The 27140-nt window shown below is 43.2% G+C and overlaps 1 protein-coding gene across 1 annotated transcript; it reads left to right on the top strand.

Annotated features, from left to right (window-relative positions):
* The first annotated feature begins 7849 nt into the window (after positions 1-7849).
* Positions 7850-20933, top strand: LOC123166331 (zinc transporter 10-like). Its single transcript, XM_044584117.1, has 6 exons — positions 7850-7973; positions 8091-8135; positions 8332-8389; positions 8467-9053; positions 20121-20270; positions 20466-20933. The coding sequence occupies exons 2-6, from the start codon at positions 8112-8114 to the stop codon at positions 20772-20774; spliced, it is 1128 nt and encodes a 375-aa protein (XP_044440052.1). The 5' UTR covers positions 7850-7973; positions 8091-8111; the 3' UTR covers positions 20775-20933.
* Positions 20934-27140: the final 6207 nt, after the last annotated feature.

Here is a 27140-nt window from a genome sequence, read left to right as displayed (position 1 = left end):
TTAGCACCTTGCATTGTACACTACTGGAATTTTCTTATACGTCGAGTGTGAGGCTCTTCGCCGAGAGCTAAAGCACATGCGCTCGGCAAATTCACAGACGCTGAGAGTATACCTCAGCAACATGCGGAGCTCGAAAAACACAAGATATTGCCAAGAGTCGTACTCGGCAAAATGTTGACACTTGGCAAAGGCACTATTTACAAAGAGCCAAACAGCCATCGCACAACAATGTGTTGCCACGTGGCTTATCCAGCGGCAAATAACGACACAATCACGGTGGCAATGCTTTCCCGAGAGCGGCTCTCGACAAAGCTCTGGCTCTCAGCAAAACTTTAGTCCCACCTCGGCCAGAGACAAGCAATAATATGACCGGTTTAAATAGTCGGATAGTCAGATGCAATAAGCTTCGGTCTTCACTACACTCTTGTTGTGAAGATGTACCATTACTTTGAATCTTCATCTGTTCTGGACAGAGAAGATTCACAGTGACATGCCATCTTCCTAATGATGGATGCCGACACTTTTTATTAATTCAATTATTATTATTATTTAGTTTTTCGTTCGTGTCATCACATGACCCCTGCCACCGGGAACAAAAGTACCTCCGTGGCATGCCTGATGCAACCGTTTAAGTCCTCGGAAATCATACTATGCCGAAATTCCTCGAGAGCTGGCACAATATCATCACATGGCCAATGTAGGGTGTGGTAAAAGTTTGGACGCGCTCCGAATAAGCGTCCCCTGAGTTCTAAACCGCACCATATCTGAGCTAGTCTCTAGGTATCAAGAGGGAACATGTCTGGTTTGTGCAGGAAGTGTGGGTCTTGTTGCTTTATTGGCCTTGAAACTTCTCATGCTCTCAAAGGAGGCCATCGCATGACACGTGTCAGGCCCCCGCATTTTTCGGACCCGCGTGCAATATTTGAGACATTTATTGCTCTGCTAGGGTTTCAGCGCCGGAAATTGCAGATCTGCAAGGCGGCACATGAAATCATGCCGGGAAGCGGCATGGAAACTCCTATGTGATGCACGGTTAGATGAAGGAGGCAGAAACGATGCTGACTCATGCTTTTTCCGGGGGCGGCGCTCGACGAACTTGTTTTTCCCGAGTGCTGCTCTCGGTAAAGGTTAAACCCTAGATCTAGGCCCCACCGACAGGCTCTCGGGAAAGTTTCGCGGGACACTTACGTGAAATCTCTCTGCTCGTTTTCATTTCTTCTTCGTGCCTCCCCTCCTCTACTCCCCCCGCCCCCTCCACTCCGCCGCCGCCCCCTCACCCCACGGGCATCCCCCCGCCCCCACTCCCCACTTGGTGAGCTTCGCCTCCCCACTACTACATGGATGGATAAATAGATGCATAGATGGATGGATGCTATGGGTGGATGTATGCATGGATGAATATATTAGATAAGTTTAGATGATGTTCTATCGATGGATTCCATGGCTGGATGTATGTATGGATGAATAGATGCATAGATGGATGGATGAATAGATTAGATAAATTTTGATGATGTTCTATGGATGGACGCTATAGGTGGATGTATGTTTGGATTTATGTAGTAATTTTTATCTAGTATTTTTCGTAGTAGTTTTTGTAGCAGTTTTATGTAGTAGTCTTTATCTATTAGTCAACCATATGACAGATGAGAGATGTTTTCTAAGAAATGGTACCGATTATTGTCGTCACCGACAGTCGATAAGAGTTGTCTTGGAGGAAAATAAATTGACTTTTGACAATGGCGGTCAATCTGGGCGAGTTTGTCCTGTTTTATACATTTGTCACACACGATGGACTCGCCCAGCTTGACCATCACCGAAAGTCTAGATAAACCGTGAGAGTGTGTCCACCATATATACCACCACCAGTGAGAGTGTCCGCCATATTTGACAGATGAGAGATGTTACAGAATGTTGTCGTAGGGGGTCGCTCTTCCATTGCCCATCCTCTGAGACCGTGGTAAAGCAGGAGGAGCAAAGAAAGAGCGACCATCACCGACAGTCGATGATAGTTGCTCTTGAATAAAGAAAATCATCTTTTGACGACGACGGTCGATCTGGTCAGCTCTTCCTGTTATACCTCGATAACACATGATGGGCTCACCTATTTCGATCATCACCGAAAGTCGAAGTACCCGTGTGAGAGTGCCCACCATATATACCATTACCAGAGAGAGTGTCCAACATATTTGACAGATGAGAGATGTTACCGACTGTTGTCGTAGGGGGTCGCTCTTCCCCTGCTCTTCCTCTAAAATCTTGGTAAAGCGGGAGGAGCGGAGAAAGAGCGACCATCACCGACAGTCGATGCGAGTTGATCTTGGAGGAAGAAAGTCGACTTTTGACGATGACGGCCAATCTCGATGAACTCTTCCTGTTGTACCTTCATAACACATGATGGGCTCGCCCAGCTCGAGCATCACCGAAAGTCAAAATATCCGTGAGAGTGTCCACCATGATAAATTTCCTTAGAAGTATTTTTTGATGTTTGGTTCTTATGTTATTTTTCCTTTTGTGAAGAAAGGTGTTAGCATCGATCGATTTCGCGGCTATGGCTTCCTCCGACAACACAGTTTCCATTAGGGTCGACTCCGTGTTCAAGGAGAACGCGCCGAGGACCGCTTGGCGACGCTCATTGAGGAGAACCCGCAGCTGATCCTAATAAAGTATTTTGAGGATCTGGCTAAGAAGAATCTGCCAACTAAGGAGAGCAAGGCCCCCATCATGTAAGGAGAGTGACGAACTGGTACCATTGAGTCCACCGACCATCATTCCCGACGACGCTGGGTCCTCCACTATGGGGGATATCCACACGTGCTCTCATTCCACGATCATTGGTTTTACCGACTACACATCGGAGTAGTCCACCTAGATAGTTTGATGTTGATTTAGTGATATAGTTAGGTAGCTGCTGATTTGGACTTGGATTGCCACTTGTGATGCTTCTTGGTGTATGAGTGAGGAATACTTACGTGGATTATGTATGATGTGTTATTTTAACCTTGCATTCCTTCTCTTCCTCCTTTTCTCTTTCTTTGTAGATGAAGTGGTATGTGGTGTACAGAGGTAGGTGTCCAGGAGTCTATTATTCATGGTCCACATGCAATGAACAAGTGCTTCGTTTCCCAGATAGCACCCACGACCCGTCCAATACTAGAGAGGTCGCAAAGAATCATTACACAATTAGTATGTGCTTCAACAGAAGAGAAACATTGAATTAGGCAATGGTGCAAGCCAAAAACGGCTTATCAGGTTGAGTGGATGGAAGAACTTGATAATTCTCTTTCAGTTCGTCCAAATTATGGTGTTGCTTTTATCATTTGGTCGCATGTAGACATGTATTGACCACTTTATTGTTTAGTAAGTGGCACTTCTGCTAAAGAGATATTTTGTGACTTCAAATGAAGCTTGTGTGAACTATTTATATAATGTGTATGTGAGTTTGTTGTTTAGTTTGGGTGGACATATATAAACCCGTTATGAGTTTCTTGTTAAGCTTGGGTGGATCATATGAAGTTTGTGTATTGTATATCTGTTTTTGGTGGAGCGATCGATGGAAAAGAGGAAGAAACAATACTGGCAACGAATCTTTATCGAGAGCCGCACTCGGAAGACATACCTTTACCGAGAGCGACACTCGTAAAAGTGGCAAGCGCTGGGAGTTGCCGGAACTTGTCTCTTGCAGTTATGCCGAGTGGGACACTTGGCAAAGACCTGACAAAACCAACGGCCGTGTAGTCACTTTATTTTGCCGAGATGTATTGTTTGGCTCTCAGCAAACTCTTTGCCGAGTGTCCGACGGTGGACTCTTGTTTTTGTTTGCCTGAGATACGTACGTCGGGTGGCCTTTGCAGCGAACAATTCTCTAAAAAGTCTTTGCCGAGTGTTTCTGGCACTCGGCGTAGGGTGCGACGGCGTAGGGTGCAATTCCAGTAGTGATACATGGTCTAAATCTCTACTATTAAAGAGGGATCGAACGTCGTGATGGTTCGACCTCTTCGATGGTTCAACCTCCTTCGATACCCCCACCTCGTTCGATACCCCTCCCTCTCGTACGTGAAAAAAAGTAACTCCTTGCACGAAAGAAAAATCAAAAAGAAAATAAATCAGCCCACGTATGCACGTCGTCCCACCTCCAAGGCCCACGCGCCCCTTCCCCCAATTCCATCGCTCTCGATCTCGTGGCTCTATCGACGTCGCTGCCCTCCTCCTGCCTATGACAACTTCGAGCGGCAGCACGCTGCAGCGGATGTGTTCGAGGAGTTCGTCCAGTGACTGCGCATGGAGCACGGAAACATCTCCACCCTGTCATTGCTCAACACCGAACTCGAGATTTCCCGCTTGCCCTGGAGGCCTTCCGCGACTGAGTCCACAGCCCCGCCTGCTTTGGCCTGATCTGGATAGAAGACGTACAACCACCCAATAAGTTTCTCTTCCTTCTCTCTTCAATTTTTGTAATGTCCCGAATCATCTATTTCATCAGCCATACAGGAGAGTTTGGGGATGGGGAATTGAATATACGAGGAGGAAGCCATACAGGAGAGTTTGTGAGGTTCAGAGAACGAGACAGAGAATTCAGAGACTAACCGTCGCATATACTCCTCCTATACGACACGCACACAGTTACAGATGGTCCCAGGGCCCACTAGCCAGCTCACAATGCTCTCTTGCATGGATATTCTGAGCGAAAAGGTGATTCCTAAAAGAGAACTCGAGTAAAATTATTCATCTTGGTTTCTTAGTTATGATCTGCGCTAATAGTACAGATGCATATTCTCTCAAAATTTTACAGTTCTCTTCTTGGTCTGATTCCTAATAGAAAACTTGTGCTTGATCTTGATTTCTTGGCTATGACATGCACTATTATTTTTGGTCAGATTTTTCGAGCAACTTCTTACGGAGATGGCATAATAGTTCCAGGATAAAGAAGAGGTATGAGCATGGACTTCTAATACTGCTCTATATGTTTGAAATTTTTTGACACTTTCTCAAAAAAGAAAGTAAATCTGTCATTGCTGAGATGTAGTCTAGGAGAAATTATACTTTTCAGTTCTGCAAACCTTGTGAGAGTTTCGCTTGATCTGTAACTGAAATTTGATAGTCTTGTTGTGTTTATTACGCCATTCTGAATGTGGAATAGTTTTGTTCTGATGGATAGGCGCGGGGGCAGCCATCGGAGGAGACCGGGTCGGATGGGGTGGAGAACGACGAGGTCACACGGACGGCTTTAGCAGCACATCAGAGTTAACTTCCTATTTCTCACTGACAATGGTTTTGCTTTTGCTTAGTATCCCACGTCGTGTTAGTGCTGCATCTATCTTATTTGTTTACTGAGATTAGGAGTAGTAGTACATCATAGTTGTTGCTGAAAATATTCCTACGACAGGTCATATTGCCGGGGTTTTGCAGAGAATGCAACTTGCTTTTCGTTTTTCTTCGATCCATATTTTTTTGCTGTAACAACAATTCAATACCAAGGTTAGGACTCTTCCAAGTAAATATATGTAGGCTGTAGCAATACATGTAGGCTGTGGCAATGTAGGATAAACTAAGGTGGAAGACTTTGTAAGCTCCACGTTGCCGAACCTTTTGGTGACCCTTTCTTTGCTCTGTTTACGTCTTCTCTGATGCAGGTTCTCTACAGATGTACCGGGACTCTTCATTTATGGTCCTCTCTACAACGCGTGGAGAACCGAGACCTGTTTACAGAGGTGTGTACACGATTGGAGGCTACAGCGAGGGATACTTTTACCTAGCATGGGTGGCAACATGATCTTAGGATTGACCCCCCTCCGCTTTAGGCGTTATACGGACTCTTCATGTTTTTGTATTTCGCCTTTTTCTCATTCATTTGTGTGAGAAGACATTTTTTGGCTGTGTGCATCTTAGTAATGCAGAGGCTGGGTGTAATTAATGCTTAAATCTTTTAAGTAATAAAGCGTCCCTTTTCGAAAAAACGTCTTCTGACTATTCATATATCCTGAAATTAGCCACTATGATGTACTAAAATGCTGCAGTCGAGAGCTTTCTATACACACCTACCTAACAGTTAAGACTAGCTAAATATATGTGTGTTGCTACTTAAGATGATGCTGGATGTAGTATGTGCCTTCTTGTTAATTCCATCCGAAAGATGTTGCTCTCAAATTTATATTAAAAGTTAGTTCTAGAAACTTGTAAGTGTATTTCAGAATGATCTTCATAAATGTAGTTGATCATAAAATTGCCTACAGAGTATTTTAAGGGTTCTAAAAAGTATATGTGTTGAATCCAATAACACTAAGTATCTTTAGATTTTTGTCCATGCCGATTGGTGTATGCCTAATTGTTGCATTTTACAATGAGGTAGTGCCACTTGCAAATATCAGATGTGCCTTGTGTTCAGATAAGCTTTTCCCAAGATGTAAAATACTACAAAGGTCTTAGTGCTACTTCATTATTATTTTATTTATATTCACTATAAATACATCTCATGCCTTGCAAGCTTAGCTTATTTCCCATCAGATGAGTGCTTCCAATTGTTTCACTGTAACTATATTGGAGACAAACACAATCCAGTAATGTATTTTGTTCCAATAGATCTCAGATGTTGAATGAAGATCAAAAGAGGTAAGATAAATTGAGGGGAAAAGGAGAGACCTGGACCTGTATGCTCTTGCCATGCGCTACTACTTTAGTAATCATACTTCACTAAAATGGACAAAAATCTATATTCTTCCAAGTTAGGTTAATCTTTACTAACTGTTTTCCGGTTCTATTTTTCAGATCATAAATCACTTCTTTGGTTGGAAGGAAGAAACTCCATTGCTGCTTAGGAGTTGGCGGTGAGTAATTTAAAAGGGCATGCATCGGCTTTCGTGTAACTGGTAGTCAGTGCTCTAAGTCAAATTTTATTAGAATGGATATCCCTACAAAATTTCCGTGTAAATGTACAACACTAGACATGGTATTTTCATATTGACTACCCCATACGAGATATATGTACTAGGGGAGTTGGTGATTGTATGTCCCTTTGTCGGTACGTCCGTCGTCCCTACTCATTATTTCTGTCGATACGTATGCACTATTTCATAGATCTTCTAATGTTTTGAAGAAGTGGCCAGGTGATAGTTAGGGTAAGATGACCAACATTTGAATTGACGACAATGATAGAGCAAGGATGGATGAATTCCATGGATGTGGAAGGAGGAACGATAGGGAGAAAACTGCTTTTTCTAGATGCAGTGAAGGTACTGAAAGAGACAATGACATAGGGAGTTAAGGACACTTCTAATTTTGTAAAATATACATTAGGGGTCTCCCCTACTATTTCATGTTAAAAAAGAGACATGATAGAGAAAGAAGTGGGAGAAAGAATTGGAAGTTGCCGTTATATGGATGAATATCCATCATGTTTGACATACACTTCTGAATTAGAACAATGACCAGTGTATACATTTTTAAGACCCGTAGCAACGCACGGGCATTCAACTAGTGTAAACTAATAAGGGAATGTAATACATGATGGTTGGGAAACAAGTTGGTGAAAATTATTGGCTCCTAGTCATTAGTTATACTGACTTTTTTTATTTTCTTTAATTTCTAACCTTTTGAAAAATATTAGTAGTTGTTTAAAATCAACAGCTTGGCTCCAAAGCTGCCACAGGTCACAGCTATGCATCGGCTTGTAGTTTATGCACGGAAAGTCAAAAGGCAGGCACGCACAGGCACAGCAACTGTTGATGTGCAACGGCACCGTCATTGTGTCGACATCGCACCTCCGCGTCCAGACATCCACACGCAAACGGTAAGAAAAACGGAGAATCCAAGCCCACGCGCACGTCCTCGTCTCACGGCGTCACCCGGCGCGTCGGCCCTGGCCCACCCCACGACGGCCCGCCGGGCGCCCGACGGGGCGGGATGACAACATGCGGCGCCCCGATGTGGAAGAGAGAGGCAACAATCATGCGTGCGCCTACTGATCTAGCTTAGCCGAGGTACCTTGCGTCCTTCCCCCCCTCTCTCTCTCTCTCTCTCTCTCCTGGCGTGCGTGTAAACTCCGCCCGCCTCTGGTCAATACTGACTCTCATCCGACTGTTCCGGGGGACAAACAGGAACGCGACTGGATTGAGCGCATGCGGCGGCCGGCGTTCCTCGAGGTGAGAAATCATCTTCCTGTTACAGTTCGCCGGCACGATCAGCTCGTCTTTATCCTCCTGCTGCTTTTTCACTTGTGTGTTTTCCCTTTCTTGCCCGAGCGGCCGGCCGCCGGCGAAAATCCGTATTGTTTCAACTAATCCGAGGCTCTACTCTAGTTCGATCAGTAATTCCGTTGCTGTAATGAATCCATCTCAGGAAATGGAGCCGTACGTCGTCGCACCCTATCTTCGCGCCTACCTGCACCGATTCGCAGGTAGAATGGTAGTTGACTAATAGATTTCGGGGTGGCATCGCTTTGATGTCTCTGAACCATCTGATGATTGGTGGCAGCTTCGGTGTCCGCGGCGAGCTGTGACGCGAGCAAGGTGGGCGGCGGCGATGTCTGCCGCGACGAGGAGGCGGCGCTGCGGCTCAAGATAGTCGCCGTTGCGGCCATCCTTGTCGCGGGCGCCGCCGGCGTCGCCATCCCGCTCGTCGGCCGCAGGTGGCGGGGCAGGGCTGCAGCCGGTGGGGGCGGGTCCACGTTCGTGCTCGCCAAGGCCTTCGCGGCGGGGGTGATCCTGGCCACGGGGTTCGTGCACATGATGCACGACGCCGAGGAGAAATTCCAGGACCCTTGCCTCCAGGACTCGCCGTGGCGGCGGTTCCCCTTCGCGGGCTCCATCGCCATGCTCGCCAGCCTCGTGACGCTCGTCGTGGACTTCCTCGGCACCCAGTTTTACGAGCGCAAACAGCGCGAGGCGGCTGCCGCCGCCGCAACGAGCGCCCAAGAAGAGACTGCGGTGGCGCTGCTGGAGGACGGGAGGAATGCAGGGGGCGAGAAGCGTGAAGGAGCGGTGCACCACGGCCACGGCCATGGCCATGGTCACGAGAACGAGGCGGGTCCGTCCCAAGCTCGTCAGGTGGTTGTTTCCCAGGTACGAACACAGTCGTTACCCAGCATAATCGTAACGAACTCATATACAGTATACGTACTGGTATCACTTGCTTAATTGCTAAACATGTTTTTCGAAGATGGACGAACTTAGACAAATCCTACCATTAAAGAAGCAGCGTGCATATACTCTTGGTGCAACTTTTTTAATAAGCTGTATATCTGAAGCTCTGAACAGACGGGGCTAGATTTGCCGACGATTATGTTTTGATATTAAAATTATTTATAACTTTCATACAGTTCGTTGTATCTGTTCTATGGGGTTATAAATATAGCAGAATAAAATGGTACAACCTCCGTCCGGAATTTACCGTCGCTGAAATGAGTGTATCTAAACGTGTTTCAGTGTGTAGCTGAAATAAGTGTATCAGACGCGTTTCAGTGTGTAGATACACTCATTTTAGTGTAATCTTAGCCATCCAAATCATTCTAACGGCTTGAAACTAAGTTGAGTATCAGAAATTGGGTTTGGATTGCACATTTAGTTATCCTTTATGACTAATTTCAAATTGTTAGGAAAATTGCATACTCTATTCATCATTACTTACCACTAAGTTACTATGCTATTGTTGCTAACCTTATTTGTTGCTCCAAACAATGAATTGTTATAAAATGTCGTTTCTTATTATAGTTGTGCGAAGTTAGATATCTAAGAAAAGGCCGAGTGACCGAATCTAATGGTATGCTATTAGTAAGAGATGTAGTTTTAGAACTTAGGTAAATGACAATACCACTAAACAAGCGGGAAGTGGCTATTCTGCACCCGGGTGTGAAGAGTAAAATAAAAAATTATCAAACAAATTAAAAAAATCAATTTTTTTTGTGGTGCAAGATGCTCAAATGCGTGAGGTTCGTGCAAAATTTCAGCTTGTTTCGACATTCGAGGATCTTGTGGCAAAAATGACAATATTTGGGTGTGTGAGAAAGTTTTGAAATCAACACTATTCACACTATATTTTGACTTTATTGCCATGAGCTTCTCAAATGTCCAAACAAGCTAAAATTTTGCACGGACATCACGCATTTGAGGATCTTGCACCACAAAACATTTGGATTGTTTTGGTATTTTTTTTAAGATTTTTACTATTCAGCAGGTGTAGATGAGCCTGGGCACCGAATTGAATTTTCGGGCAAAGTGAGTACTATCTACTTTGAAACAATTAGTTTATTTAACTATTTGATTAAACCTAGCCATCGGATCTAATATAATGGCTTAAGTATAAGTCAAATATCTGGCCATATTAACTATCCTTTACAACTCATCTTCTCAAATCACGAGGAAAAACTGTACAGCCAAATCATTGTTCTTAGTAACGGCCTATAATTTATGACCTTATTTTCTTCAATGTGTTGTTACAAAAAAAAATATGACTATCATGCATTTTCTTATTAAAATTGCGCAAACTAAACCAAAAGGCCGAGAGTTCCAGATATAGTAGCATTCCATTTCCGAGAGATGCATTTTATATGCTGGACAAAACATTTGTTGCACTGTATATTGCTAGTATTTGCAATATTTGAGAACCAATACACGCATCTAAACTCACATAAGAGCTTAATGAACAACTTTGACTAGAAAATAGCGAAATAGTGAATGACATATCCGAAGATCCTGTGTTGTAACCATCTCTAGCATAAGTGTAGCACCATTGATCCCAAATGAGATTGACCTGACCATGCAACGTGACGTTTTCCCCAATGCCAATGCATACATTCAAGACTTAATAACATGTCAAGAAACCCATGGCCTCGTTGATGTGAAATAAGACTTAAAATCTTCATTGTTAAGGCTTCACAAATAATCTCCACCAAAGATTTTAATCATCCCTTGCACGAACTTTTTGAAGCACTCAATTGCAGTCCTACCACGAATCTTAATGTAGTCACCGACCATGTCCTTAGCATACCATACAAACAGCGGTGATGAACTCATATACTATCAGTTCCTTGATTGCTTAATACGATTTCTATAGAAGAACACACTTAGAAAAATGCTTTGTATAGAAGAACGAACTTAGAAAAATATCGGTACCAATAAAAAAGCGACATATACTCTAGATGCAACACTTACGTTAAGATATATCTGAAGTTCTAAACGCACCTAGATGCCTAGATTTAACGATGATTGTGTTTGATATTAAACTTCTAATATAAAAATTATTGTACCAATATAAGTAATTCCTTGATATAAATATTCTTAGCCACCCAAATAATCTAATTGCTTGAAATAAGTTGAATATCTAGAAATTATGTCCCATGTTAGCAAGTTTATTTCTCAACTATACTATGTTAGTTATCCTTAACAACTATTCTTTTTGAATTGTAAAGAAAATTGCACAACATATTCATCATTCCTTATTCACGAGCTATAATTTCTAACCTTATTTGTCGCTTCATGTGTTGAACTGTTAGAAAATACTATGGTTGGCATGCCCTTGTTTTGTGTATAATTTGAATTACTGCCAGAATTATCTAAACATAGAGTTGTAACCTATTTTGGCCAAATTTTAAATAGCCTACTACAGTGTTGCTATAGATTTTGGTCATCCCTCCCCCTTTAAAGCTATGCACTTTAATGCTAAACTAAAATGATGCTATTAGCTTTCTAAATGCCACTATAACACTAGTTTTAGAGTCATTTAGTGACCTTAAGCCGCTGCTGCCCGGGGAGGGACGCACGTCGGTTCCATAAAGCCATCCATCTTACTCCTCCTTGTTTTTGCTATATATATATATATGATGCATTGATGAAAAACTTAGTTTTTCAATTTGGATGGGTTTTTTATGTATGAATATGTGTATATCAAGTATATGTGATGTATAATATATGATGCCTGATTTTATGCTTAATTTTTTTCAATTAATGATTCTAGAAAAATGCAAAATGGTTCTTAGCTTCCATATAGCTCTACTATAGATTTTCATAGCTTTTGGTCGAGCCTCCGCTGCCGCTAAATGGCATAGCTTGCTATTTAAAACTTTGATTTTTTGCTTACTGCATGTACCGCTATAATCTGACCCCCACTGAAGTTGTCGATTAATATATGTTTTGTTGTATACCATTATATATTGGCCCACCAAGTCGACTTTTCACCTCCGGATAATATTGAAATATCTATGTCTTGGTGCAGCTTACTTTCTAGTTGATCAAATAATAACATGTAGTCAACTCTGTAATTCTGTGGGGCCTAATAAAGTCGTTCCATAATTTTCATTTCTTGGACAGCCACACGCTGTCGGAGGTGTTTGGTTTGTGGCAGTGATCTTGTCAAGAAAAATATGCTACTTTTGGTTCAGTGTGCCAATTATTTATGGATCACACATTCTTTGCTTCTGTCTCATGCACGTGGCATATATTGACTTTATTGTCATTTAGTCAAATAGTCTTTTGTATATCAAAAGCGTTATATATTTTTAAAGGACGTGTAGCTAATTTGGTGATCAAATTTAAAAACACTAGTCATGAACCCATGTGCATACATGTGCTACCTATTTTAGGAAATGCATAAATATTGCGAACCCACTGATGGCAGTTTCTAGCAATTAATATAGTAGTTTCGATGGAGCTTGCTTTCTGTTTACTTTCTTCATTGCGTTCATACGATCACATTAACTTATGTGGTAAATGTTTGAAGAATAATCAAAACAGTAAACTTAGAAAAATCAAGCACCTCACAAATAATTAACCTTAATGCAGCATTTTAACTGTAATGCATTGCCCCACTCCCCTTTCTCAATCCTCCACTCCCATCAATTCCTGTACACAATCAAATTTAATAGTTCAAAGCTTACCATGTTTCGAGATGTTGAATCTATAGCATATGACATACCAATCATGTCTTTTTTTTTTCTATTCTTAAGTTATCTAATTCCCAAGATCCAAAGAGGCTCTGTATTTGAAAATTCAAGACATACGAGCTGCATTGGAAGTCACACATAGAAATGCAATTAAAAAATGTGATGTGAACTAAATTTCCGGTATGCTATGAAGCTTTACTTAAGTCATTGGTTTCCACCTTCGCCACCGTGCTTGTCCATCAGGGACATGGGTGGATTAATTGGTACACGGGTCGCTTGGATGCCCATATTGCTATAGGTCAGGAAGAGTATTTTGTATCTCTTGCAATTTCTTCCTATATGATAAGGTTATTAGGCACCACGCAGGGGTAGAAGGAAACAGCAAATGAGATCGTTATATGTTTATTGTTGGAAAAAGTGAGGTAGTTGTAGACACGGTAAACCATGTTTCCTTGGCCCACCTTGTTTTCTTGGGAGCACATATAAGCAGCACAATATACATAAGCACATTGGTATATTGGTCCAACTATCATATATTTGTTTGTTGTTCTAAAGCTGAAGAATTCATTTTTTCCACCAAAAACAACATCTGGAACCAAACGATTAATGTATCAGGTAAGCTAAGTTGATAAATCTCTCTTAACATTGGATATATTCTTCACGATATATATTTGTGCACATATATACGAATGGGTGAAGGAGGATGGATTGATGGTAAAAGTAATTACACTCATACACGTCAAAGAAATCTTGTGAGAACCCAACAATTTGGTATATAAGCTCAGGGGAGGTAACTCTTTCTAAGCTATAATTGCAGGCTAAAAAAATGTGCTCTTTATGAAGCTTCAGGTAACCCATCTAGCTCAACAGAGTGATATAATGGAGAGTGTGCAGATCTACTTCTCTAAGAGTGTCTTTTTAGGTGTCCACATTAAGCCTCGGGAAGAGCATCTGTTGTAGAAGAGGCACAAAACGAACAAGTGAAAATAATTATAATCAGGAGGGAGCACTTTTCACAGTATGTCTTCTAACACCACACACCTGCGAAATGAACACAATACACACTAATTGCAATGCTTCACGCATATAAAAAATGTTAATACTTCATATGCTTTTTCCTGTAAATTCATGTGCGTCCATAAGAGTAACTGAATATATACAGAAAGCCTAAAAGGTTCCTAGTTAACTCATAACATAACAAATCTAGTGGATTGGAAACTAAACCTTGTACTCAAACAATGAAGTATCTGTAGGAAAGACCGGTAGATCTCAGTCTATTTTCTCTACCAGAACAGATACAAAATTAAATGAGTGCATAAAATGTGGCAAAAGAGGATCATACCAGTGAAGTAACAGCTGACAAACACCAGCTAAATCTGTTCTTGACGGCATGGGCATCGATGGGGTACTTGTTCTTTACGAAAGACTGCAGAGGAGTTGTGCGCTCACAAGAGAACATGTGAGGACGCCGTATGCTATTTTCATCCAGCAGCTGCAAAGGGACAATAGGTAAATTTTCCATGGTTTTGGTAGGATTAATGTGGTCTTGAAAATAGCCTCTAATATATCACTGCTAATTGCTAGTTAAATGTGTCATCTTCAAACCTAAATACGGTCCATATTAATTGCCCTTGCCTTCTAGCTAGTACTCCCTCCGTCACAGTTTAGTAGGAAGTAAGAGTTCAAGATGGACTTTTCACAAACAAAATAATAAATAAAGAGCTCATAACATTAATACTTGTGATCAGTGAAGCTTGCACGACGGTATACGAGGAAATAAAAGTCACGACATGTGAAGTTAGCTTTGTATCTTTTTGATACATATATTAATTCAATGGTTGTCTTTCTACCGTGATTTTCCCTCGTACATGTGATACTACTTTTTACTATGTATGTGCGCGCGCTTTCACTTGACAATTGTTCTTGCCAAATTTGAAAGTATAATAAGGTTATAATCAATAACCTGGAAATCTTGGATCCAGAGTTGAACATTCAAATAGACTTTTCCTTAATTATATTGGAATATTTAATAAAAATTGTGACGTTCATTTAAGAAATTAGTGAAATTTAATAAAGAATATGATGCGACTCGGGAGGCATTCAGCCGCCGCTGCCGCTAATTCACCGGCTCAACCCTCCTCGCCACCGCTGGCAAAGGCTGTGGCGGGGCCTTCGCCCTCTCTTGTCCTCCCTCCTAGAGATTCCATATCCGCCCCACACCGTCTGAAGCTCCCTCTGATGTCCCTCCTGCGGCACCGGCGGGTGATGCGCTAGATCTGGCCATTCCCGCAGCCGATCTGCTCGCTTCTGTGGCTTCTTGTGGAGGCACCACGAAGCACTGATAGGCTCCTCCGTGGCGTGGAGGTGAGCGCCATGGGCCAGCATGGCCTTGGCTAGGAGGGCCGTGTCGCCAGTTTGCTTGGGCTTGTGGCCTTTGCGGTGTGCCAGACGGCCACCCATCGTCGTCCTCCTCCGTTGACGCCTTTGGTTGGGTGGCTACAGCCCGGTGGATTGTGGCCTTTCCCCACTACTAGTGTGCCCAGATCTGGCTCTGTAGCTGGTACTGGCTTGGTTCCGAGATGCTGAAAAGCTTGTTTGTGGGTTTTGACGGCTATCACTCCTGTCAATCTGCCTTCGACGATGAAATGCAATCTACGAGCGACAGCTTGACGCAGAGAATATGGTTGTGTAGTGACAGCGGAATGGTCCAGCGTATGTAGCTGCCGGGATCGTAGAAAGTGGTGGGACAACACATGATTGACTTTGACTTGATGGTGCTTCTCGAGTACCTAGTCTAGAGCAGCAGGGTTAAAATCCTAGGTATGAGTCGAGTTGGTTTTACCTGACAATGGTGATATTTTTGTGCTGATACCTTGTTAAAGGCACTGATTGGATATGCTCCAACCTATTCAGGGTGAAAACCTGGAAATCTTGCCTTTGTTGGTTAGATCCGTTGGCAGCGCCGTTTCCTTCGTGAAGGCGTTGCTGTTGAAGAACTTTTCTCACCGTCCATCTAGTGTCAAAAGTTGGTTGGTGCGGATATGGTCATTGTTGTAGTTTGTCAATCTTTGATCATTTGGTTTTTCTTCCTTGCTTAGGCATAACTTTGGTCTTATATGAGTTTGTTGTTTGTTAATGGGTTAATGTATGTTGGCGTTGGTCGTATGCATCCTAACTATGTAGAGGTCGGGTGTGCACTCATTGTGTTTGTATCCCCTTGGTGCTTCATTTTAAGTAAATAGCATACACCCTTTGTCGAAAAAATAAAGAATACTATTAATTAGGGCCTAGATAATTTGAACTTTATGAAATTCTTGATTCTTATTGTTAGTAGTATATACTGCCATCCAGAACCTTGTTAGTCTGTGCATGTACATTGCATACTTTTTGGTAGAAGACAATTATTGCTATAGAACTCCGGCTTCTAACATTTTTTATTGATACTAATTTTAATTTTAATTAATTTTTCTTCCTATGAGGTGCATCTTAGAAGATCTTGTTCACTATAACTACATACATAGTAACTTTTTTTGGATCGAAGGCATTACGCCCAAAGTGAAATAATAAATCCACAAACGGCAAAGTCATAGTGCTTAAAAATAGCTTACAACTAACAGACAAGCAAAATAAATAAGAGAAATGCCGCTTGAAATGTCGAGGCCATAATCCATCATAGCGGCCAGCACTCGTCGGGGGGGGGGGGGGGGGGGGGGGGGAGTTCATAGGAGGGGCACTACCTGGAAGGTCATACCCTTACCTACTCTCCATTGGCCAAACAAGGTCATGATGCCAACTGTCATTGCCTTTGAAGAGGGCCACCCTTCCTCTGGCACTAGTTCACACGGCATCAAATTATTGGCGGGCAAAGAGGTTCAGCCGAGAAACCACATGAGCAATTCCAGTCAGACTGCCACATAAGAAAACATAAAGTACACACACTGCACCAGCTAAGCTCACCACGAGCACCGATGTCGTGCACAGCTCAACCACATAGCAAGACAACCACGAGCACCGGTGTTGTGCACGGCTCAACCACATAGCAAGACACAAGCTAAAGAATGTAGCCACAAACAAAAAAGGGTCTGTTTAGGACACATCTAACCTGATCTTCACTATGTTTGTGGTCTATTTTTTTTTGTCTCAGCTTTTTTTTGTTCCTTGTTGCTGCCTTATTTGTGGAGTTAGATGTGACATCCTTAGAAAACATGTGAATTAGACAAACTGAACAAAAAATACGGTCACAAAGAGGACAACAAAACTGACGCAACATATCAAGGCCTCTTGAAATACCGTACTCTCACTACCAGCAGTCGTAAAGGTTATAAACCCCTATCCCCTCTCTCTGGCTCAGCGTTGTTGCCATGTTAGCGAACAAGCGATACAGGGTGTAGACAGGGAGACTTAGTCGGGGTGCGCCCCATGAATTCATTGTCGGTGACCATCCGAGCAAACCGTTAGCTCGATTGGGGGCAAGGGTTTTCGCCCAGGGATTGTATGGGGAAACTAACCTCGACGAATCCTCTGAGGAGGGAGCCAACATCGTGTTGTCCTTTTCATTGCCCCCATGACCAGCTAAAGGTCTCTCTCCATTCCCCATCTCCCCGTCATCATCCAACTCAACCAGTATACTCGGTCCACCGGCCCCTAGGGCACTAACTTGCTTATTTGGCGGAGTGGGAATTACAACGTGGTACAAAAGGAGTAGTATTATTCATATATGATGCAAGGGTCGATGGGGAGCCTAGCATGCCACATGCTTGCCAACATCTCATTTCCATGTGTGGTCAAGGTAGCAGGCTAGCACTCTCGGCTGCCACTTCCCAAAAGTTGATATCGTTCCTTCGCCTGGGGCTTCCGCCCCCAGTGTGTAGATCCCACTTCATGAGGCACACTGAGGAGGGCCTCTCCACCATCGTCATTGGCATGATAGGATTGCCTAATGACAACCTTTTTGCAACAACAATAGGGAGAAAAGGAGGGAAGGGGTGGCTGCAAGCTAGGGTAAGGTTCTCCCTCGACTCGCCTCCAAGGCTGTGACTCGAAGGCCAGGCCGAGGATGAGCGATAAGACCCAAATACTCAATTGCACTTGTTCTAGTTCATGGCAGTCATATTTACCGTGGATCTCTATTTATAAGTGATATAGGCGTGTTTGGTTTGAGGCTTCGTACCCAGGTTTACCAACCAAAGTTGGTTGGCTACAATTTTGGTGTAGCTTTTGCTGGACCATGAGTTGGCCAACATTGTGAATATTGAATCAGGATAGCAAAAAGGAATTGGCATGCAAAAAAAATGGCCACCATCCAAACAATAACCAATTTTTTTGGAGATGACCAAACATCTGGTAAGGTCCATCTTGGCTAAAGTCGAAATAATACTCTAAATCCTTACCGTATATACATTTTCTTATGTGAATGACTATATTGGCTTATTTTCCTATGAATATACATGAACATAAGAGCAAATTAGTTAGCTATATGAAATGTGCATGGAATTACAGTTGCATAGATGTTTTGAGTAGTAAATCTCCCAACTATATATATATATATATATATATATATATATATATATATATATATATATATATATATATATGCATAGTGTATATTGATTTGTTGCATGTATCAAGATTTTCGAGCCAGGGATTTGAATTACAGGCATAATTATGTAAAGATATAGTTGTGACCTAGTTAGGCTTACTGGACGTACAATTATAATTACATATGTTTGCTGGTTGTATACCTTTAATGTAGATCCACGAAGTCAGTTTTTCATATTGAAATTTCAATGTCTTGATGCAACTTACTCTGTAGTTGTTCACATTAAAAATGTTGCATATAGTCATATCTTTAGTTTATAGGGTCTAATAAAGGCATTCCATAATTTTCATTTCGTAGACAATCACACACTGTCGTCGATGGTATTTATTAGTTTGCTGCAGACTGGTCAAGAAAACTCACATTCGTTAGTTTGCTAACAATTATATATTGCCAGCCACACTTTTATAAACTCATATGTTTATTTATTTTATCATTTTTTGGTCAAATAAATTTGTGATGTTGAAGGTGATATATATTTTCTTTATATATGTAGTAGATTTTCTTTGAACCTAGCCTGATACAACCACTCACCAGTGAGTATACCATTGGTCGTATTTCTAGAAATTATGTGCTCTGCACCAATGTATCCTAGAAGCTTCGCTAAAAAGAATCAGTTTAGTGTATTACCTCTGAATCTAAATACAGTTCTATGTTTTATCGTGGATGCATCTTTTGTATTAGACTCTTCTTAGAGCATTTAATACATAAAATATAAGGTTATCCATTTTAATTCTTTACATTTGTACTATCTAATGGTTCATATTGTCATTGTGTTCTAGCAGGAAACAAGAGTTTAATATATACTCACTAGCAAAAGAATAAATAAACAGATCCCCACATTAATACTCAAAAGTCATGACACGTAAAGTTAGCACTGCATTTATTTGATACACATATTAATTCATTGAATTTTTTTCTGACATGATTTACACTCATGCATGTGATGCATGCTATTATGAGTGCAGTTTTACTTAACAGTTGTTATATAAAATTTGAAGTGCAATTTGTCAACCTGAAATACAATGGATCTATAGTTGAATATACAAATAGATTTTACCCTATGTTGTGATATCTACCAATTGTGAGGATTGATTTAGAAATTGACGGAATTAAACAATATTGTGATTAATTAAGGGTCTTGATCTTTTGAATTTGCCAATTATTTATTTTTATTGTTAGATATACATCTAAAACCTCGTCAATTTATGCATGTACTGCTCATGTTTTTGGGTGGAAAACTGTTTATAAAACTCTAGTTCTAACCTTTCGAACATACACATAGTATAACAGTGATCCAAAATTGGTTTTACTTCATATGAGACAAGGTGGTATCTCTTGGAAGATCTTATCTATCTATAGTAGTTGCATTTACCATATGTAGATCTCTATTTATACATGACAAATGGTGGCCATTATATTCTAGAACAGCCATATGAAATAAATATTTGTTGATTTGCATGATTGTAGTGGCTTATTTTCTGGTTTTACTAATATAGCAAATATTAGTAATGTAAATGAGCATATAAGCAAATTAGTTAGATATGTGAAATGCACATGGAATTACAGTTGGATAGATGTTTTGAGTTGTAAATTTCACGGGTATATATATGCTTAATTTACAGTGATTTGCTGCATGTATTTCCGACCTTCAAGATTCTGGAGTTGGGGATTGTATCACACTCGGTGATCATCGGGCTATCGTTGGGTGTTTCGCAGAGCCCGTGTACCATCAAGCCTTTGGTTGCTGCCCTGTCCTTCCACCAGTTCTTCGAGGGTTTCGCGCTAGGTGACTGCATTTCCCAGGTTAATTAACGGTCTCCACTTTTCCCTAATCATGATTAGTGTGTGGCATTTTGGACAATGGAAAGAGAGGATTCTCACAACCTTCGTATCGTAATTAACACGCACCTCCTCAGCCAAGAATAGTGCATATGCATCTGTGTTACGTAACAGTTCCTACTTCAAGTAAGTTGTATCATGAACAAATCAATAATGCAGGCCCGGCTGAAGGGTCTCTCTACTCTCTTGATGGCTTTCTTCTTTGCCATCACAACACCCACAGGAATCGCCGTGGGGGTGGCCATGGCGTCATTCTACGACCCATACAGCCGCAGAGCGTTGGTGGTGGAGGGCATTCTTGATTCCATGTCAGCTGGTATACTGATCTATATGGCACTTGTGGATCTCATCGCCACTGATTTCCTTGGCCAGAGGATGAGCAGCAGCCCGGCCAGGCTGCAGGGTGGCGCATACATTGCATTGTTTCTTGGGGCCATAGCCATGGCATCCCTTGCCATCTGGACTTAGTTAATGTTGGTGATTGGTGTGAATATTACCCCTTACTGCTTGTATAGTCCCTGAAGAAGAGGGGAGGCTGCTTGTTTTTTCGTTGGTTCTTTTGTTTCCTGTTATTGACATGGTGGCGGTGGGATGTAAAGGTGCCTTTGTTGGTAATGAACAGCAACATCCCTCTTTGTTATACACTGTGATGGATGAAGATACAGGAGATGAATTAGTTCGGAGGATAAGGAGCACGAGGAACTGACTTGGTCCAGTCGATACAGTCCTGTCTCTCATACTTTAAATCATTTGATTTCCATTTTTGAAGGACTTAGTTAATGTAGATACAGACTTGCAAAATGGGATATCATCTGTAGACCGAAAGACCAAGGGGGTCTTGGTATTGAGAATCTTGAAGTTAAGAACAGATGCCTTCTTAGCAAGTGGCTGTGGAAGATTTCTTTTGAGACTGATGCCATGTGGGCCCAAATCCTTCGCAGCAAGTACCTACAGACAAAGTCCTTGTCCCAGGTCACAGTCAGGCCAACTGACTCGCCTTTCTGGAAAGGCCTGATGAAAGTCAAACAATCTTTGTTTAATAGGACAAAGGTTGTTATTGGCAACGGCGCTAGTACACGCTTCTGGGAGGATACTTGGCTCGGCGAGACACCCTTGGCCATTCAATATCCGTCTTTATATCGCATTGTTCAACGACGTGAGGTGTTCGTTGCTACGGTGTTTCAATCCATCCCTCTTAATATTCAGTTCAGACGGTCGTTAGTGGGCAATCGTTGGGAAGATTGGCTCCGTCTAGTTCGGAGACTAATGGATGTCCATCTTTCTCAACAACCCGATGAATTACGCTGGAAACTGACTCGGTCTGGAGTATTCACGGTTAAATCAATGTATATTGATGTAATTAATTCGAGCTCCATTCCTACCTCCAAACATGTTTGAGCTGTCAAAGTTCCCTTGAAAATAAAAGTGTTTATGTGGTTTGTCCATAAACAGGTTATTTTAATCAAGGATAACTTGATTAAGCGTAATTGGACAGGACCTACGAGGTGTAGCTTCTGTGATCGGGACGAGACGATCAAGCATCTCTTCTTTGATTGCCCGTTTGCCAGAGTACTTTGGCGGACGGTTCACATTGCTTTTAATATTACTCCACCGAATTCTGTCACTACATTATTTGGGACATGGCTCACTGGGATTGAGCCTGAATTAGCGAGACATATTCGTGTTGGAGTTTGCGCTTTGTTGTGGACTATCTGGACTTGCAGAAATGATTTGGTTTTTAACAGAACATCATGTATTCACTTTTTGCAGATTATTTTCCGAGCCACGGCCGTGATCTGTTCATGGTCGCTACTCACTCCGATGGAGGCCAGGGAGCATTTGGTTACTGGATCTATCCGCTGGGAGATGGTAGCTCGGGATATCTTCAACCGGTTTGGATGGCGGTCATGTAATAGGATAGGCAATTAGTTTACCTATCTATCTTTAGCCAGCCGGTTGTGGCATCTTATCTTGGCTAGTCTGTGTGTCCAGCCTCTTTAGCTCTATGTGAGCTGTCTTTTTATTACTTTTCAGTCGGAGACTTTGGAACCTTGTTGGAACCTTTTATTTTCATTAATAAGATGGCCGTATGCATCACTCTGATGCAGAGGCCGGGGAGATCCCCTTTTTGAAAAAAAAAGTTAATGTAGATACAGTCCTGTCTCTACATTGTTTGGCCCGCATGCAATTCAGTGCCTCCTCTTGCATTTTTTCCTTCATTTTATTAATTTTTCCTCCGAAAACTTAGAGTAAATCCGTATTTGCCCCCATACTAGCCAAGTGGCCCGAGTGTTGTTACGAAACATGACATTAATTAGTGTCATACTCTTTTGTAAGTTAGTACGTCGTGGCACACATGCACTTGCTATACTGTCCAGCTTCCTCCTGGTGGCATACCCTAATAAACAGTCCCGTGTGTCCCACTTACACGTGTCAATATACATACAATGTTAAATAAAAAAGTAACGAGCCAATAAACTTGGGATCGAAGATGCGTCATGGATCCTAGGGTACCATGTACATGAGGATCGATGTGTGTCGTCTTCTTCCAAAAGATGTACTTCTAGTTTTTTGTGCTTGCGCACCCACGCAATGTTGCATTAGATCTTCGACAAAGGTAAATCCAAAAGCTTTCACTTGATGGCTCAAGGGTGTGTTCACCTTGGCCTGTGGCATCTCCACATATGTGGAGTTGTCACCAGACTCGACGACAGACTGCACACGATGTCCAGTGCATCTTGATGAGTGCCTTGACCTTGAATCTACGAACTAGTCTTCGAAAACACTGGTTGTCTTAAGCGTCCGCATGGCAACGATGATCCTATGTTTGGTTCATGCATCTTGGAAATAGAGATGATTTGGGAACCTAAAATTTATTACTGCTTATTAACAAGGATGCAACCGAAGGATGGGAGCGCGGAATGTGACAAGGTACTGTGAGTGCTGACTAACTCTTTTCGCGAATGCGCAGGGTGTGTGTCATTTCATTTATAGATCAATAGAAAGAACAGAGCTGCGGTCCTCACACTGTGTACACTACAAGCCGCAGCCACGAATGTTTTTTTTTTGAAACGGTCATCGCCGGGGGGGGGGGGGGGGGGGGGGGGGCTCCCCATCTGAATATATTTCAAAAATAAACATATCCAGTTTATAAGGAAACCCAGATCGAAAACCAAACATGGCGGACCAGTTTATAAGGAAAACTAGACAAAAAACGCACAAGCAACGAAGCCTCATCGTCCACACGGCACAAGGCTACAGTCGCCTCAACACACACCCCCATGTCCGGAGCCGCCCCTCCGACAATCATCGCTCGCGCGCGAGCCACAACGCCGCACGGCACGGGCACTCTATAGCCCTAGCTACAAGAGACAATCGCCCGCAGACCACGAACGTTGTGCCAAAAATCCAGGGCCGCCGCCCTGACATACCAGCCAGACCGACCTCACTGATCCCGTCGGCCGGGTCGAGGCACTTGCTACCCTCGCAGCACAAGGACAACACCCACACAAAGCAGAGGCACGACCTTGCCCCACAGAGCCGTGAATGCTTTGCAATCCGAGGCCGCCGCCTTGGCGCACATCCACCGTTCGGAGCCGCCGCTCCAGCATCCACCAAACCTTAGCCACACGAGAACACCACCACCGTAGATGAAGAGCTCCAATCAACCGAGGCCATCCAAGATGCCTCAAGGCTATTGGTGCAGCCGAAGGGCAACGAGCGACCGAGTCCACACCCGGCCGAAAAGTCACACGTGACCGAGGCTACAACACAACAGCGGCACCGCCAGCGAAGCCAAAGGGCATCAAGGAGCCGAGTCTACACCCGGATAGCTTCACCGTGTGCCACCACCAACCACACCTACCTCCGCAGACGACACCACAAACCCAACCCCAAACATGACTCCAAGATGGCGACTCCAAGGAGCAAGTGATGTCAAGACATCACCGCCACCGGAGCGGACAACGTCCGATCTAAGGTTTTCATCCAGAGCCTGAGACAGGAAGATTGGCTGAACAAAATCCACAACGACACCTCCAACGAGGGAAACGACGTCCATAGACGTCATTGCCACCAGCATCGACGAGGTCGTTGCAAAGTTTTCACCTGGATTTAAGCAGCACACCGAACCTACAGAAGAGAAAGGGCTGAAGCACAAGCCAACAGCTAAAAGCAGAGCACCACGACACCACCGCGAACCCCCGCCACCAGAGCCACTCGTCGTTGATGCAGAGCCGCCGCCGCACGGACCCAGATCCAGCCGCCAATGCCCATCAGCACTCCATCGCATGCTCACCACGCCACCACCACGCATCCAGCTGAGCAGGGAAGGCAGCCCCGTCCGCCGACGCCCAGAGCCACCAACGTGAATGAACTGTCGGCCGCCGCCCCCTAAAAGCCAGATCCAGATGGAAGCGAATCGGTCGACCGATGCGAACTGAGTGCCCAGGAGCAGCAGCAGCACGCGAAGGCCGACGCCCCCGAAGCACCAGCACTGCGTCGACGAGGCAGCCGCCGGCGTCCGCCCCATAGGACGGACCCCCTGATCCAACACGACGGCTCCGCAGCCGAGAATGTTGTTGAGTAGAATGCTAGGAGTTTTTCGGCCCTTTGGAATACGACATTAAATTACAGGTAAATCGTATTTAGCCCTCTAGTACCAGCTTTCGCCCAGGTACGAGTTTCCACCTAGATGGTGTGAACCAGGTGGGTGTGCCATGGATGTGGTCCCTCGAAGATGCAGCCGTTTCGGTGCTTCTAGATGGTCCATGCAGAGAGCGAGATCATGGAGCCGAGACCGTCTGATTGTTAAAAATAAGAATTTGCTCATAGGCCTCATGTTGGAGCTTATCCTATCGAGTGAGGGATATGGGAGTGTGACGCCTGTGATGTAACAACCCTCATTTCATAGTAAAGATTTATGGCATGATGACCAAACTTATGAGATTTTGAAAATCATCATTCAATAGTACAGAACGGTTTGTTTCTAGCGGTTCAAAAAACCCTCACGGTAGTTCAGTAGTACTCCCTCCGTAAACTAATATAAGAGTGTTTAGATAACTAAAATAGTGATCTAAACACTCTTATATTAGTTTACAGAGGGAGTACAAAACAGGTCGTGATGGGTCGTTCTCAAGAGCGAACTGCTTGCTGGTTAGGCCAATCTTTGCCGCTCGAGGAGTTCCTGGACCTCTTTGGGATTCGCTCAGACCCGGATGTCATAGTTGCCTCATTGCTGTCTGGCGATGACAAGAACCTCTCGTTCCGTCCAAACAAGACGGCATCCTAGAACGAGTTCATGGCTAGGTTTGAAGGGTCTTGCTCTTTATGGGCCCGGACCAGATGCGTTTAAAAACATTAATGCATTATTCGACCAAGTCCATGAGCTGCGCTAGCGTCTCAAGACATGGCATTCCCCCACGTGTCTCAAGTTTAGCCTATTAAGACCCCGCTCAAAATTAGGATGTTCATGTGGCAGCTACTCTATTGCCGGCTCCCCAAGGGCATGGAGGTGATGAAACCTCACAGACTAGGGGATGGTCTATGCCCTCGGGGCAGCAGAGGATACTGAACACATTTATTCACCTGCTATTCCGCCCAGTTCGTGTGGAGATACCTTCGTGAGGTTTTCCCGCGGGACTAGTGTCTACCTAGTTTTCGTGATCTACATGAGTTACTTGTATGTGCAGTTGGGTAAGACCGTCGGCTACAATGGGTAGCCTTTGGTGGTCTTGCCTAATTTTTGTAGACAATCGACAGTAAGATGGTTATCAAGAAGACCTTCGTCTGCCTGGTTGCTGATGCTATTTACATCAAGCCATCTTTTTTGTAGCAGTGGTGGCCGTTGGGTAGGACGTGCAATTGTGGGGCGATCACCACTTTGATCTCGGAGCTGCTATCTCTTTCATGACGGCTATCTCCCTCTTTGCTACCCCCAGCGCTTAAGCGAAGTGCTCATTATGGTTTTTTGTATTTTTATGCTTATAGCTCACTTTAGAAGTTTTTTCTTTCTTTTGGTTGGTCGTTGAACCTTTGTCTACCCTTGTGGACCATGCGGTGCTTTATCTATGAAGGGAGCCAAAAGCATGTTCCATAAAAACTACTTCCTCCGTAAACTAATATAAAAGCGTTTAGATCACTACTTTACAGAGGAAGTACTTACTAGTTGGTTAATTACCCACGGGACTTTGCTCGCTCGATCATGGATGATCTTATTTTTCCCGCAAAAAAAGAAAGAGTATCGCGAGTAGGATGCGTTCTCGCCCAGTACCGTACCGTGTATCCTTCCAGGTATAACGAATAAAAACACATACTCTATCACCCTTGATACCCCCCCCCCCCCCCCCCCCCCACACACACACAAAATATTGGGAATATCCTTGGCATCTTCAACATATGACGCACACAACAACCTTTTATTATAAAACAGTAGTAAACATCCAGTATGAAGATCAAAGCAAAAAAGGCCCAACCATAATCGCCTAATAACATGACTACATCACAAAACACATACCTATTGCTTACTGGCCACCCAAACCAGATGAATGTATCTCGTGATGCGGTCTCCCAATGGCTACACCCGAAGGCCATAAGTGACTACTCCTCTAGAGGCTACAAAGAGCACAATGCACGGATCCATCCTATAGCGTGAACGAACCTGCAAAGTGTCGTTCCGTTAAAAACGCAATCATTACAACAACTCCAAAATTTCCAAAATGAAGCATACAATTCCAATCCGATATGCGCATTAAATTTTTGATGACCCTCAGCAAGTCAGTTTCCAAACAAATTCGTTATACTAGCTAGTAAACAGTAGCTGATTAAACACTACAT

This window comes from Triticum aestivum, chromosome 7D (assembly GCF_018294505.1).
Source record: "Triticum aestivum cultivar Chinese Spring chromosome 7D, IWGSC CS RefSeq v2.1, whole genome shotgun sequence".
NCBI lineage: Eukaryota > Viridiplantae > Streptophyta > Magnoliopsida > Poales > Poaceae > Triticum > Triticum aestivum.
This window is presented reverse-complemented; position numbering and strand designations above follow the sequence as displayed.